Source organism: Peromyscus californicus, unplaced genomic scaffold, assembly GCF_007827085.1.
Source record: "Peromyscus californicus insignis strain IS unplaced genomic scaffold, ASM782708v3 Scaffold_13__1_contigs__length_99412109, whole genome shotgun sequence".
NCBI classification, from domain to species: domain Eukaryota; kingdom Metazoa; phylum Chordata; class Mammalia; order Rodentia; family Cricetidae; genus Peromyscus; species Peromyscus californicus.
In genome coordinates, this window is record NW_026294424.1 from 85,365,596 (window position 1) to 85,382,512 (window position 16,917).

Here is a 16,917-nt window from a genome sequence, read left to right on the forward strand (position 1 = left end):
CTGGAAAGCCGTAAGATGTGGTCTGATCGTGGGAGAGTGAGAACCGAAGTAAAAAAAAAAAAAAAAAAAAAAAAAAAAAAAAAAAAAAAAACCTTGGCACCAACTTAAAGCCTTGTGGAACACTCACAATATTTCTAGCTCTCCCCCATATAGCCAGGTGGCCTGCAGACTTCGCGTGCTGAAGAGGGCTGGGTGGTGGGGTACATGCACCGTTCCTTTCATGCTTTCTGAATGTGCCCGTTAACTTCCCCGTAAGTCCCACCACATCTTCTTGCTCATGTTTGCTTCTGGGATAGAATCAGACTCCTTCCTTGAATTTGCCTTTTCTGATTACCAGTGGCTGCGCGCGTCTCTGTAATCTGTTCCTTCGGCCAGTGAGTGCCTGTTGTCTGTTCAGTCCAGACGTGAGGAGAAAAGGGGCCCTCAAGTCGTTTTCTTGTCAATGTGTAAGCGTTTGTTGGGTATCTGGCTATTAATCCTTTGTCTGGTTGACAGCACAGCTCCCTGCCCTCCCTGCCCTCGTCTGGAGTTGTCTGATAACTTTGTGTAGCATCCTCCATTGGATGTGATTATATCAAAACAGCCTCCTAAGTTAGGTGCTATCACTGTGACAGTGTCTTGGATTTTGTCTCCTCAGCCTTGCACTTATACCATTTTCATTTAGGGTTTTTATTCCACCTGAAACCTACTGTTTAAGGCAGCACAGCTAACCCAGCTCCCCCCCCCCCCTTCCCTGTACAGCGAGCTAGCTCGTTTTTCCAATACAGTTTCTCCGTTTCTAAAGGTTTCATCATTACCAAGCTGCTCAGCCTGGAGTCCATCCAGGAGCCAAGATGAGTCAGAGGTTTGCAAACAGCTGCAGTTAGAAAATGTCTCTATGAAACCTGAGGCTGGGCGGCTCCAACGTGACTGATCCGCGGAGAGGGTTTGCCTGCGGGGAATGTCATGTGGAGACACAGGCGCAGAGTTTGACAGAAATGGACAGGTGCTGGTGGTACATCCCCAGAGAGCCATCGCTTGGAGAGAGGAATTAGAAGCCAACAACACAGCTAGACTTCAGCATTGTGCTGGAATATTCCCTAACGGCTCCTCTGATGACACACACATCCAAATTCACACACTCACTTCAAAAAGGCACGTCTTGAACCATGAATGTGGCTTAACCACCATCAGGATTTGGTGTAGCTAGAGGTTCAGAGCCGGGGTCCTAGGGTCAGGATGCTGGGTTCCAGTCCTAGCCTGGTCGGCTATCCCCTGGATGACCTTGAGCAGATCTCACCTCTGAAGGCGTTGTATGAGATAATCCTGATGAAGCACCAGCCAGGGGCGGGCCTCAATTACATCAATTAGGCACGCAATAAAAAGCAACAATATAAGGTGTATTAGATGACAGACTTGGCCCTCCATGGAACATAAAGAATGAACTGCTCTGACCCCTAAGGGATTTGTGAGCTAAAGAAAGAGGAGTTCCGAAAATAATTATATCATAAGAGAAAACCTCAGATTCGTATGTTCGGATCATAAGAGAAAACCTCAGATTCGTATGTTCGGATCATAAGAGAAAACCTCAGACTTGGCGCTAAGAAAGTTCATATGTTCAGAATTCAAATAAAAGAACGGCATCTCAGTTTGAGGAAGGGGGGAGGCGCTGAAGTGGAATTCTGAGCCGGGGAAAGCAATGCCAAGCTTTAGGGAAGATTCTCAGCAGGGTTGAGAGTAGTTTCGGAGTGCATGAGAGCCCGAGCCCACGGAGGGACACAGATGAGGTCTGTGGGTACAGACATTGAGACTGGCCACTCAGAGGTCAGTGCAGAGACACCGTCTACTTTCTCCTCCTCTCAAGAATCTCTCTCCAGGTGATGAGACTTCGTAAGTAGGGAGCAGTGTTTCCACACCAAGCCATTCTCCAACGCATGGACATCAACCTGTTGTCCTCCAATGTAGCGCAGTCCTAACACTTTCTACCTGAAGTCAGTTTGGATCCCATACGTTAAAGGGCTCAGTTTAAGACTCCCCATCTCAGAGGTTAAGCCCAAGTCCGTGCATTTCCTGCTTCTGGTTAGCTGGTTATGAATTGGGGGATCCTGTGACTTTTTCCTGGGGCTTTATGAATTGCTAGAATGGCTCACAGAACTGGGAGACCCTGGGCTTATGCTCGCTGGTTTACGAGGGAAGGCACATGCTACGGTTTGGACACACTTTGTCTCCCAAGTTCACCACTGAACCCCTAACTAGTCAAAGACAAGAAATGCATTTGACAAAGAACACACAAAGTTCTATGTAAGTTGTGCTTGAAATGCATGTAAGATCTATGTAAGCTGAGGAAGCCACCATGGCTGGAGAGGGCCAGAGCGGCTGAGCCCTGAGAGGTCATGAGGACGGGGTTGTGTGAGATGTAGAGCCGTTGAAGAGGCCGGACATGATTGCGGTGGTATCCTCGGACCCTTAGTCAGGCAGCCTGTGGGTGCTTGTGATTTAGTTTAGGGGGCAGTGACGTCTTCATCTACGTGAGCTGGATTGGAGACGTTCATTAGGCACTTCCTCCTTTCTCTTCTAATTAGGCTTCTATATATTATCAGGGTACCTCTGCCTAGGCCACCTGTCTTTCATCTATCTGTTAGTATTCTGTCCCACCCCTTGGAAACCAGTGTTAGTATTCTGACCCTGCTCCTTGGCGCTGCCCTGCGTCCTGACGTAAAAGCCTCATTTGGGGGAAAGCCCCCCCCCTTTCATCTCTCTTCCATTTTTCCTCCCACGAGGTGTGCACCCTCGAGCCCTCCCCCCCCTTCTCTCCCTCTTTCCTATCTTTCTCTTTGTCTCTCTATTATAATAAACCATTTTTGCGCGGATGCAGCGTCTGGGTCGTGAATGACTGTCCACCGCCACCCTGCCCCCATGCCTGCATGGTGTGGGTCGCCTGCCAGCCCGCTGCTGCATCTGCCCAGCATGCCAGCGTGTTTCCCTGCACGTGTAGGATACCCTCGGGGTCCCCGTGCAATAAATATATCCTAACATTGGTGCTAGTGACTCAGCAGACGTCCTCCTGGCGCATTCCTCCTGTCTGCCGGCAGTCTGAGGCACGCTAGGAGCCTTGGAACCTTCAACACTCACTTCCTCCAATACCGGCGTAATCGATAAGCCCCTCCCCCTTTGGTAAGCCTCCCTTTTGGCCATTTTCCCACAACGGGCACTATGTGTCTTTTAGGCTTTGAGCCCTTCTGCCCCGCCCCTATGCGATGGCATATGGAGACAGCCTGTGCCCACTCAATTCCATGGCCCATAGCCTTTGTTACGACAATCCATTGGCTATCTTACGCCACTTGCTGTCCCTCACTGACCCTCTGGGTCGCTGGAGGTCAGTCTGCTGGGCTGTATACCTCATCGTGGGAAATGCGCTTATGGCCCGCTGCCTCCACCACTGATGCTGACCTATGGCTTGGGTTCATTCCTCTGTGGCTGCTCACACCATGCCGCAGCCTGTGTGTGTGTGTGTGTGTGTGTGTGTGTGTGTGTGTGTGTGTGTGTTGGGGGGGGGGTCCCTCTCTCTTACCCAGCTGCACTGTACTCTGCTTCCTGGTCGCCTCCATAACACCGCCTCTGAGCTCCAATGTATTAACCATAAAAGTTTCCCACAAAAACTTTTCTCCGTCTTTCTTGCACAAAATCTATTTCCTATGTGCAAATGGAAATGTATGATTGATATAGCCATCTATAGTTCTTTCTGATTGACTTTTAAAGGCCTCAGTTTATATGTTCCTAATCTGTTCAGTTTATTTTAGAAAAACAAAAAACAAAAAAAACAAAAAACACATGAACGTGTGGTCAGGCACCATATTTGATAGGGGCAATCACATGGTCAGGTGGCACCATCTTAAATAAAGGATTTTAAATAAGGTCAAAACAGACAGGTCATATGGCCTCACCTCCATCTTCATTAAGGGCAGCAAAAAGCCACTTCCTGTCCGTCAGCTCAAGCCATCTGGGTGGGGCAGAGGTCCAGTTTCGGCCTGCTGTTCATTCCTCAGCTGCTTGTGTGGGCGGGGCACCCAGCACTCAGGCTGTCTGTTTGGGGGAGGTCAGGTAATTGCCTCATGCTATGCCTTGTCTTACCATGATTTTATGGATCAAGAACAGTCCCCCAGTCTTGGCCTGGCATTCCTCAGTGTCCGCTCTCAGGCTCGAATGGGTGGGGCCCAGAGACCCATCCTCCCCACATGCTGGTGATATAGCCAACTTCCAGCCCATTTCATTGTCTGATTCACTTGTGGGCAGGGGCAGCATGCTCCCTATGCCAGGATAATGTAGCAATAGTAATGCTTAAGAGATTTTAAATCTTTTTTAAATGCCATGTACTTTAATTTTGATATTGCAAGAAGACATTTGAGAGATCTTGAACCTTTCCTTGGGAGCAGTTTTTAGAAAATGATTCAGGGTATAAATACCAGTTATAAAAGTTTTTTTTAACACAAATCTGTAATTCTGCTAGAATTCAAGGGTATGAGTTTACTTCTGCTGTTTTTCAGATACCCATTGTCTGCTCTTCTATGATATGGATTTCAGTACTGATTGATAATACTGATTTATCTAAAACTTTTATTTCCTTTTATAAAATTAAAATTCATATAAGCCTCAGAGGATCGAAAGAAGCCATTGGATCCCCTTCACAGAGGTCAAACAAGCTCCAGATAAATGAGTTTCCTCACCTGTCTATTCCTGAGGATGGTATTTCTCTCCCTCCTGGTCTCCCTTTCCCAATCACTTAGGACCATGAGCTAAGAGGTTCCAAATAAATTCGTAAATTTTAACTCTCGTCTCTAGTCTGTATTTCAGCAGGCTGGCAGAAACATCAAAGTAACAGTTGTGGACCACAACCTACAGCACTTTCCCTGCTACAGATGCCAGCAGAGACTCTTGTCTATGTGATGTGGACCAGCTAGATGTGTTCTCTGTCTCTACAGCTAGCTCAGATGACCACATACTTCTGGTAAATACCCCATTTCCTGGGTTCCCTCCTCACTTTTTTTTTTTTTTTTTTTTTTTTTTTTTTTTTTTTTTTTTTTGGTTTTTCGAGACAGGGTTTCTCTGTGTAGCTTTGCGCCTTTCCTGGGACTCACTTGGTAGCCCAGGCTGGCCTCGAACTCACAGAGATCCGCCTGGCTCTGCCTCCCGAGTGCTGGGATTAAAGGCGTGCGCCACCACCGCCCGGCCCCTCCTCACTTTTAAGTAGCCAGAGCCTGAATACCTGCGCCCCATTTCAGCTTGAAGTAGCTATGGAGAGTTCGTCGTCCTGTGCTCCCTGTTCCCAGGACAGGCTGGAGGTCTAGGTTAAGGATGGAACCCCTGGCATAGAGTCCACCAAGAGGGTCTTTTTCCTTTTCTCAGAGGGTCCTTTTCTCAGAGGTGGGCCATACCCTGACTCACAAGCCCCTTTTCTCCTGTTCTCATTAGATCTTGGGATCTTTCCCCTGACACTTTTCTTTGCCTTCTCAGGAGACAGCTTAAGAAATAATTATTTCTATATAAGTCATTCAGGATTGTAGTCTGGCTGTACTCAGGGATCAGAACTACAGCTTCAGGGCATTAAAAATGGTGATAGATTCAGATAGCACTGCCAATGGCTTAGAGAATGTCTCTCCGTGCTCAGGATCTATTCAGGCTTAAGAATGTATGCCTCTCTGTCCTTGCTGACTTCATTGGGCTGTGACCAAGTGGAAAGCCTGTATTTTCAGATTTAACTTATATATATGCTCTCAAAGTTTTATATATATATATATTTAACAGGTTTTGTTCCCCCAGTCCTCAAACACCTGTAGAGATCTGAGAATATGACATTTAATATAAAAGCTTTTGATGATAGAGAGAGATACATCAGCTCCTGGCAGCATCCTGTATCTCCTCCAAGAACACGGACAGCTGCAGAAGAATTTCCACCAGGAAGCTCATGGCAAGGCTGGTCACGCAGCGAAAAGCTGAGATCCCGTCCAGACTGTGAATAAGAAGAGCAATAGGGATCAACTGTCCCCTCTGCCAAGACAGGTAGGATGACCTCCCCACATTTCTACTCCACAGGAAAAAAAACCTGTCAGATCTTCTGAGCTTATCAGCTGAATAAGTGCTGCCTTTGGGGCCTCTGTCCCCCAACGACCACAGAGAGACTTGGGGTTGCTGCCTAGGTAGCTGGAAAGCTGTTTCACTTCTTCTTAAATTTATCCTTCTCAGATCTGATGATGTTTGATGACTAGGGTATCAGTTTAACAGCCCTGATCCCAAGATTACAAGCACCTTGATAGCTCAATAATAAGTTTCCTGTTAAAATTACAGACAGGTATGCCTCATTCACAGACTTCATGGTATAGGATAGTCTTGTTTCAGATATAACTCCAGAGGTTCAAAGTTTTAATATTGATAAATACAGCTTTAATAAACCGATAAAACATTGACTACAAAGAGTTCTTAAGAGTCCTTAAATAGATTTTTAACCCTTTTGCCGTGATGTAAATCTATTTCAGCTGTCTGTAAGATACCTACAGACTCCTGGGAAAAGTTTTGCTACTGCTTCAAGAAATCTGGTCTGAGGAAAACTAACAATCTCCAGAGCCCATTTCTGACCCCCTCTATTTTTCAAGCGTATTTTGCAGGTTCACTGTTCCCACCTGACCTCCAGAGAAACAGCAGATGCCATGGCCTCTATACTCCTCATTTGGCATGCCATTTTCCCCCAAGCTACCAGAACGCCACTGCTGCATCCTGCCTCCTCAGCTCCCTCAAGGAACGTTCCTGAGATCCCGCTGCCCATGCATGACTCCCGGTTTCCGCTCCCCACTTCACCCCTTGTCAGCTTGGAGCAGTCTCGTGAATTCAGCGCCCTGGTTCCCCCACTTGCTTCCATAACTCACCTTTTTTATAATAATCAAAACGGAGGAATGTTAGTATTCTGACCCACGCCCTGGAAACCAATGTTAGTATTCTGACCTGCCCCTTGGATACCAATGTTAGTATTTGTAGATGTAACCAACCGTCTTATTAAATAAGAAACACAGAGCTGATTCAGAGAAGAAAGTCAAGAGGTCAGAGCTAAGAGCCTCACCCTTCCTGATTCAGCGATCCTCTTCAGCCAAGAGAGCTCTCCCAAAGGGACCTACTTCCTGTGTGTCTGTCTTTATATAGTCTAGCTGTTCTGCCTTCTCATTGGTTGTAAACCCAAACACGTGACTGCCTCATCACTGCCTGTATGTACTGCCCTCCAGGTCCTTAAAGGCTTGCGCCACCGCCACCACGCACTTGCTAGGGCTCTAATAGCTCTGACCCCCAGGCAACTCTATTAACATAGAATTAAAATCACATTTCAGTACAAGTAAAATATCACCACATTTCCCCTTTTCTATTTTAATAAAAAGGAAAAAAAAGAAAAAGGTTATAACTAACAAAAGAAAAACTATATACAAAAGTACAATGACTATATACAATATATACAAGTAATAAATGTCTAAACAATGTCTAGTCCATTTGTATTTGACAAATTCAGAGAAAATAATTTCATTATCTATCCTATTTTGTTAAGTCCAAAATGTATCTAATTCACTTTCTATCCTTCAACTATAACTAACTAACCTTCAACTATAACTAACTAATCTTCAACTATAACTAACTAATCTTCAACTCCCTCAGAGACCCAAGAAGGAAATAATATTAGCTAACAAAAATAAAAACAGGCCGGGCGGTGGTGGCGCACGCCTTTAATCCCAGCACTCGGGAGGCAGAGCCAGGCGGATCTCTGTGAGTTCGAGACCAGCCTGGGCTACCAAGTGAGTTCCAGGAAAGGCGCAAAGCTACACAGAGAAACCCTGTCTCGAAAAAACCAAAAAAAATAAAAAAATAAAAACAGAAAGTGCATGCAAGCAACTTCCAAAAATTTTGTGAGTTGACAGAAACAGCCAGCTGCCTGGACAGTCACCTGAGGTTTCTCCGCAATGCTGGGGCATCATCTTCAGCCTATAGGCTTAGCATAGCTGACAGACTCATTTGTGAAGTAGGATGTACACAAGGTCAACAGTTCAACCTCACATTGGGTGAGAGCAGTCCATGTACCAGAAACACCTGAATTCCACTAGTGTCATGTCATGATTCAGGATTTTCAATTCTGGAAATTGTTGATGGTTTTTTAATTCAGCTGTCCATTCTTCTTGGCTGTGTATATATGGCTTCATCTCAGCATCCCGTTCTTCTCCACATCCCTCTGTCAAATACCAGTCTACTATTGAGAGGCGTGAGCTTAGTTACTCTTCAAGAATAATTGTTTCAGCTGCTGTTCCATTGCACATCAGAAGCCATCGGCCCACTGCCTGTTCAGCTGCCTTCAAAGAAAAGGGCACTATACCTTTTCCGAGTTGCTAAGGCCACTTCAGGGATGGTGCCATATTGTCCTGGCCTCAGAAGATGCCTTTTGATAAAGCCATAGCCACACTTGTTTAGGAAAGAATCAGTAGTCCTTTGTTTCATGTCCTGTCTGTCCATTTTGTCAGCAGTTGATTCGAGGACACTTTGTTGTCCAGTGGCTAACTTTTGCCACAATGAAAGTTAACTCCATATGCAGTTTCTTCAATGCCCATATTTTCTCTGAAGTAGATTGGTACTGCCAGGAGCCGACATGTCTCATAATCATAACAAAAAAGAAAAATTTTCTAAGTTATTAAAACATTTTAAATGCCATATTCTGTAGATCTCTGAAGGGTTTGAAGATGACCTGTCTAAAATATATCTGCTCAATTTTTAAAACATATCTAATATGACTACAAGTTCTATTGTAATGTCTAACTACTAACTTTCATTTCTTTATATCCTAATAGTTGGTAATAATAACATTCAAGGATCAGAAAATTGCATTGTTAAATGAACGGTATAAGTACAATTAGAAATATACATATAGCATTTTCTAACAATATCAATTTCAATATATATAATTTGTATACAATATAAAACAATCCAATCCAATGTAAAGTATTTAAAACTAGTAATTGTCTTTTTCTTCTTCTTTCTTTCTCTCTTTTTTTTAAACAAGAACCTTAAATCTAATCTCCTTTGCTTAGCCTTTTTCCTAACCCTTGACAACAACTTGTAACCAACCCCCCTAAACAATGAAAATTATCCCAGACCCAAAATCCATTAAAAAGACCAAAAAACCACCGCCCCACACCACCTCTTTGGGAATGTGGGCATCATATTCTTAAAATTGCTTCCTGCTGGGTATGGGAGAAGTTATCTTTATCCTGAAAGAAAAATTTTAGGTTAATTGTCAAATTCTAGGAAAGGTAACTATATCCTTCATTATCCAGTCTGTGTATAATGCCAAAGTTCAGGGTTTATCTCAAGTCCTTATTCAAGTAGTCTTTGAGACTGGATCATCTCAGCTAGTCATCTCAAAATTGCTCTGAGCACCTTGTAGTTCAAAGCTGATCTGTAGATGATGTTTGTCAGCTTAGTGATATTATTATTGTCCACGTGGAATTGTTGTTGTTGTGGGGCCCCAACTTCTTCCTGGAGACTTCAGTTGATGTTAGGCCTGGCCGTGATTTCCTGCAGAAAACTGATAAGAGACTCGAACACAAAGACATATATATGCAGCTAATTGAAGCCTTTTTTCTAGAATTAGTACTCTATATGACCATTCATATCTTAAAGTTTAAAATGTATATATAACTATATATCTATATATATATTAATCTTGTAAATTTTGATATAAAATTTATACTTTAAGAAAAGTTTTAAAGAATCAGAATAGAATCAAAGAGTTGAGATTAGTAATAGAATAGTCCCTTAATTAATTTGGCTTTTCTCCTGTCCCATAGCAGAAGATGGCTCTTTTATTCTGGCATGATACAGGGAGTTTGCATTTTCCTTTTAACAACATGCTTGAGTTTAAAGAAGGAGAGAGCCATTCTCCAACTCCAAAGTCAGCTTTAAATTTTAATTGAACTGGGACTATTAGAAGACCAATAGTGTTAAATTTTTAGAGAAAAGCAGAAACAAACATTTAGGAAGACATAAAATTTTTTAGATAATATATACCCATATGCCGTTTCACTCTGTTTCCTGGGATAGATGATTTGTCCCTTTTCTTCAGTTGTCTCATTTTTCCAGTGTTCTTCAGATTCCTTAACCTTCATTCTCCTAAAAGACAAAAACAAAAACCTTTCCCCAAGACTAATTTTGGGGATGTTCCTTTTTGGCAAGTTATTATCTGATTAAATGAAAAGACATGTGTTACTGGTATGTTAGTTTAAATTGGATGTTCATGCTTGTTGAAGAACTATCACCTCCTCTAATTAAGAGGTTTCTCTTGTTCAAATCGAACCTTTATCAATTTTGATGGTACCCACAGCTTATCTTCTCCTGTAGAAACAAAAGCAAAACCTCGTCCCCAACGTAACACATACCCTGGTTTCCATTCTGAGGTCAGCACATCCTTAAAGTATATAGGCTGATTTAATTCTGTAGTTTTTTCTATTATCCAATGTCTCTCTGCAGCTGTTGTTCCTTTCTCATTGGTTGTAAACCCAAACACGTGACTGCCTCGTCACTGCCTGCATGTACCACCCTCCAGGTCCTTAAAGGTGTGCGCCACCGCCGCCACGCACTTGCTAGGGCTCTAATAGCTCTGACCCCCAGGCAACTTTATTAACATAGAATTAAAATCACATTTCAGTACAAATAAAATATCACCACAAGTATTCTGGTCCGCTTCTTGGTACCACCCTTCGTCCTGACATAAAAGCCCCGTTTTGGGAAAGGCCCCTCCCCTTCCTCTCTTTCTTCTGCTTTTCCTCCCATGAGGTGTGCACACTCAACCCCATCTCTCTCTCTCTCTCTCTCTCTCTCTCTCTCTCTTCCTCTTCCTCTCTTTCTCTCTCTTCTCTCCCTCTTTCCTATCTTTCTCTTCGTCTCTCTATTATAATAAACCGTTTTTGTGCGGATGCAGCGTCTGGATCGTGAATGACTGTCCACCACTGCCCTGCTGCCATGCCTGCATGGTGTGGGTCATCTGCCAGCCCGCTGCTGCATCTGCCCAGCATGCCAGCATGTTTCCCTGCACACACGGGATACCCTCGGGGTCCCCATGCAATATATCATAACACTATCTCTGTCTACCTACCTACCTACCTACCTATCTTCTTTTTTCGGATCTTAAATTATTTTAAAATTTTTAATTAATTTTTTTATATATTTTGATCATATCCTCTTCCCTCTCTCAACTCATTCCAGACCCCCCTATCTTCTTACCACCCAACTTCATGTTCTCCTTCTCTCTTTCTCAAAAAAACCCACCAAACAACAAAAAAATCAAAGCACCAACTTGAAAAAATAAAGAAAATTAATAAGACAAAAAAATATCAAAACAAAACAAAACACATTGTCTGTTGTGTGTTGACCAGCCACTCCTGGAGTGTGGCTGATACACCCAGAGACTCTCCCTTGGAGACTGATTTCTCCCTCCCCCAGCAGGTATCAATTGCAAATAGCTTCTTGGTTAGGGTGGGACTTTGTGCCCTTCTCGGTGCTGGGGTTTATCCAGGTTTGAACTTGTACAGGGGTTGTTCACGCTGTCACAGTCTCTGTGAGTGCATAAGTGTCTCAAGTTCTGTTGTGTCTTCAAGACACTGTTTCCTTGGAGTCGTCTACCACCCCTGGCTCTTAGAATATTTCTACCTCTTCCACGTAGCTCCCTGAACCTTGAGGGGAGGGGTTTAATAAAGCCGTTCCATTTAGGGCTGAGTGCTCCAAGGTCTCTCGCTCTATACACAAGGTCCACTTGCGTTAATTACCTTCTACTGTAAGAAGCTTCTCTGATGAGGGCTGAGTGATGCTCTCATCTATGAGTATAGCAGTATTTAATTTTAATATTCAATAATTTAATAATAAAACAGGACTCATTTTATTGCTGCACTCTCTACCTATCTACCTTCTATCTTAGGAGTTGCAGCCTGCGCCAAGATAGGAGCAACCCACCAGGAAGTGCCTGTCAAGAGCGCCTGTGTGATCCCAGTTAGGAGAACTATGGAGTGATTGATCCTCCCAAAGGGAGCCAGGTTGGCAATAGCTCCAAGGCACAAACTTTCCAGCTGTGGCCTTAGCAGAGGGTTGTGGGAGGATGCATTTAAGGGAGAGCCTCCAGAAATAAAAGGCCCTGGCTCATTAACCTGGAGTAGGTGTGCACAGAGTAGTGTGGTCAAACTCTTCCTCCATAGGACTTCTAGTGCGTGAGAATCAATTTAAATTCATACACAAAACACTTTTAATACACGATGCTTGATAAAGCGTCGCTGGTTTATTAATATTTACTTGTAGGGGCTCCACCCCTGTACAATATCCAGTTCGGATTGGGTAGATGTGCATTGTGCAGCAACACACGCAACAAAAAAAGACGTGAAAGAATCGGGCCATGTCAATGCTGGCTGAATCAGGAGGATCTCGAGTTTGAGGCCAGCCTTAGATATATAAAGAGTCTAGGCTAGTCTGGACCCTTCTTTTAAAAAAGGAGGGAGTAGGAGGTTCGAGGAGCAAAGGGATCGGTTGAGGCGGTGGGCCTTTAAGTAGATTATTACATAGAAGTTCGGGAAGACTAGGCGCAGCTGGGAACTGGAGCGGAGCTTCCTCTAGGCCTCCACGTCCTCCCCCGCAACCCCCGTCCTCTCCACCCCTGCGTGTCTAAGGGTCCAGGTCCCTAAGCCCCTTCCCGCCTCGGAGCTCCGGGAATCCCTTGCCCTGGCGTTGGGTGCGGGACCCAGTAGATCGGGACCCAGTGGATCGGGACCGGGCGTGGAGAGCCGGAGTGGGCGGGGCGATGGGAAGTGGGCGCGCTCCCAGCTGCGGGCCGGGGCGGGGCGGGGCGGGGCGGGGCGGGGCCGGGAAGTTCGCGGCCCCTGCGGACTGGCCGGCCACCGTGGAACCGTAAAAGGCTGGGGCGGGCGGGGTGGGTGTGGCCGCGCGGGTGAGCGGAGCCCTGGTCCGCGCCCCGTAGTCTCCCGCAGCCTCTCAGCCATGGGCGCCGTCTGGTCCGCCCTGCTGGTCGGCGGGGGTCTGGCGGGAGCACTCATCCTGTGGCTGCTGCGGGGCGACCTTGGGGCCCCGGGGAAAGACGGGGGTGCGAAGCCGCAGAAGGACGTACCTCCAGGGGAGGCTGCGGCTCCGGGAGGCGGTCCGGGTGGTGGTGGCGGTGGCGGCCTGAGCCCTGGACCTTCCGAACGGGTGCCGGTCTCCAAACCAGGTATTCTTCCTCCCCGGGGCTCGGGGCAGATGTGCCCGGTGTCTGGAAGTTCACTGGGGAAGGGGAAGAAAGCCACCTGAAGCTCTCCAGGTGGGTCCTGGTGGACCAACTTCCCCGACCTGGGACTGAACCCTCCTGGGTCCCGTCGCGTTCCCGGGCTGTACTGTCCTGGAGAAGCCACGCGGGTCCTCCGGAGGCCGCGCCTAGCTGCTGCCGCTCCAGCGGGCACGGGCTCCTCTGCCTGGCTGCGCTTGGCGCAGTGCGCGAGGCTGGTTTGGGGGGCGTCTCACAACTCTCTCCAGTCTCCGATGGGGCTGGGAGGGGCATCCTCTGAGTGTCAAAGCCCTGACACCCCACACCCCTTCTTGGTTGTGAGTTTGGGGCTAGCGAGCGTTGAACGCTCACTTCCTACTGTCTGGACAGTTCTTTCAGAAAGTAAAATTCAGCTTAGACGTGGGTCATGAAAGCCACTGCAGCTGGGGCTGTGCGCTGGCCATGTGTGCGTTTACAACAGCCCAGGCGGCCTAGTAGGGAACCAAACTCTGATGGGATTGCCCTATAAGTTTAGATCTACATTCTAGAGACCCCCGACCAGGCAACCAGTACGCACTGGCACAAAGCCTTACCTTCCTGTGCCCTTGTTTGGCAAGTTGTTGCCTGGCAGAACTTATTTTTAGTGGTGGTCATTTGTAGCCACGTGAAAATCTTTCCCACGGCTGATTTTGAATAAGCGGTTCATCTGTTTTCTTCCGTTTCTGAAGGCCAGCCTCATGTTTTAAGCTGAAAATTGGGAATTCAGAGTAATATTTGTTGACCTCTCACTCTGAAGCTCACCAATTAAAAAGAGGCGAAATGAAGCACACACACACACACACACACACACACACACACACACACACCCCACCCCCGTCCCCCGTGACTTGAGTGTAAGAGTTCAGACTTTGAGAGCTGTTTAGGTAGCCAGGAAAGAAACCAAGTCTTTAGGGGACTTGGATTGTGGGCTTTTAAGAAAGTTTCTTAAGTGTGTATAGTGTGTGTTGGGGCAGGGGGAGCTCATGTGTCTTTGAAGAGATTTCTCTCCCCTTAAGTTCACCCTAACTCTACTCAGTCATTCTTGGTATCCCTGACACTGACCACGCTGCCTTCCAGAGCTGGCCCCTTTCCTGCACTCTCGTCCAGGGAGTACAGGTGTGCACTCAGGTGCAGGGTAGCATGCAGTCCTTTGTCCCACACAAGCCACAGTGTGTGTGGCTGGGCCTCCTGCTAAGCGCCTGCCCTAACCCCTGGACAGCATTTTTTTTTTTTAAATGACAGGAGCCAAGTGACTTAACCTTGGATCCCTGCCAACTTGGTTGGACTGTGGAAGACTTTGTAGCTTGCCAGTTCATTCTCTTTCACGCTGGGCACCGAGATTCCCGAGTGTTTTAGAGCAGTGTTGGGAAGGTGCAGATAGGTACTTGATTTCTACAGAACTTGAACTACACATAGAAATGAAGACATAGCCATTGATGCTATCAGTTTTCCTTGGTGAACCACCTAATGTTGCTACACTTTCCTCTCTTAGAGCAGCTTCAAGAAAGCAATGGCCATTTGCTTTCCGAGACCAAAGATCCTGGTGACCAGCAGGGAGCACAGGGACTGCAGAATGCTGGAGCAGACTGGGGCAATGCCAGAGAGTATGTTCCTGCTGGAAAGATTCCAGACATACACTCCAGGGCCAACCCAGAAGTGTCAAGGAACCAAAGCCCGGAAGTTCATGGAGGAGAGCGGAGACCCTGCAAAGGACAAGAAACAGCTGGGGGCGTGGTGGAGAAGCTGCCCTGCAGCAGCCTGCTTGGGCACATAGCTAAAGCAGCTGGCCTTGCGCTGCCGGCCAGTCAGGAGGCAGGCCACGAGGACTGGGAAGTGGTGTCTCGGCACTCATCTTGGGGGGATGTTGGTTTGGGTGGCAGTCTTGAGGGCCTAAGGCAGGGGATGGATGATGGCAGAGGCACTCCTGTGGGAGGAAGAGGCTGGGGAGCAGATGGGAAGGCGGTGTCTCTGGAACCTCAGAAGGTCAGCATCCAGTTCCAGGTGCACTACACCACGAGCACCGATGTGCAGTTCATTGCAGTAACTGGAGACCATGAGAATCTGGGGGGATGGACCACGTACATCCCACTCCACTACTGTAAGGACGGGCTGTGGTCTCATTCCGTCTTCCTGCCTGCAGACACGGTGGTGGAGTGGAAGTTTGTGTTGGTGGAGAACAGGGAGATCACTCGCTGGGAAGAATGCAGCAACAGACTCCTGCAGACTGGCCATGAGGATAAAGTGGTTCACGGGTGGTGGGGGATCCACTGACTCCCTCTGCAAAGCATCCGCGAGGCTGCCGCAGAACGGGGAAGAGGCTGAGGCCGTAGAGCACACTGCATAATTTAAAGGCAGTGTGATTCCATTTGTAGCCATCAGAGTGCTTTCAGAGTTGCTAGTGTGGCTTTTGTCCAAAATGTAGGAAGACGCATGCATGCAGATAGTGCTTCCCGCGAGCCGGGACTTTCCCCTTGTTGCCTTGACTGGTTTGTGCTGACACATCATTACTTGGGGGATTGATCGTCCCTGGGGAGTTGGTTTGGCTAAGACTGAGGTATGGACTCTGGGCAAGGAGAAACTACCCAGCTGTACAAGTACAAGGCAGAGCCTGTAGGAGCTCCTAGAACAGGGAGGCCACAGCAAGCCTCATCGAATCCAGCTAGGCAACGCTGTTTACATTAACAGTGACACCATGTGGAACTGTGACCAGTCAGGATCTGAGTGACGCTGGAAGACTCCCCAGGAGTTTTGGTTCCATTTTAAGTGCCGAGGGTAGGTGCGGAGTTAGCAGGCATGCCTTTGTCTTGACGCTTTAAAGTCTGAGTTGGTCATCCAGGAAGTGGAGCATGAGAGGGTTGGGTGTGAGGCGGTGAGGTGGCCTGAAGGGGACACCATACTTCTTTGAGGACTGGGGGTTACAGGTCCGAGTCTGGCTCCAGCAATGGGTGCGTGCGTCCTTTACCCACAGCGTCCTGTCAGGCCGTCTCTGTTCACTTCCCCGTCCTGGTCCCACCAGGTCTCACGGTGGGCTGCCCTGTCACCTCTTTACTTGTCTTCTCACCAGTGAGGAAAGTCTATACAGGACCACGACACAGAAGAATATCCTTGCTCTGAGAAGAATTACTAAGCTTTAAGTTATAACTGGACAATAAATCCTGAGTTGTAATATCCTTATTAAATGTCTGAATTATTTGTGTCAATTTTAGCACCATAACCTAGAAATAAAGTAACGGTATGATATTTTACATACAGAGAAAAGCAAACATCAACTGTTACAGCAGATGAAATATGGAGTCTGTTTTCCTTTTTGGAGAAAGTTCTCAATATTTTTTTTAAAACTTTGCTTAGAAGGGAATTCAGTATGCTGGTATTTAAAGATGAAATGTTTTTGAGGCAGGGTTGCTTGTAGCCCAGGCTTACCAAAAAATTCACTATGTAGCCAAGGATGCCCTTGAAACTGTCCTCCTGTCTCCACGTCTTGGGTGCTGGGATTACAGACACATGCCACCACAGCCAGTCTTATGCAGTGCCAGGCAAACCATGCTGTGCTGGGCTTCACCCCAGTTCTTTGTCGTCTGCTCTGA

General features: G+C 46.7%; 1 protein-coding gene across 1 annotated transcript; it reads left to right on the forward strand.

Annotated features, from left to right (window-relative positions):
- Positions 1-13,002: 13,002 nt before the first annotated feature.
- Positions 13,003-16,541, forward strand: Stbd1 (starch binding domain 1). Its single transcript, XM_052735992.1, has 2 exons — positions 13,003-13,261; positions 14,826-16,541. The coding sequence occupies exons 1-2, from the start codon at positions 13,036-13,038 to the stop codon at positions 15,602-15,604; spliced, it is 1,005 nt and encodes a 334-aa protein (XP_052591952.1). The 5' UTR covers positions 13,003-13,035; the 3' UTR covers positions 15,605-16,541.
- The last annotated feature ends 376 nt before the right edge of the window (positions 16,542-16,917 follow it).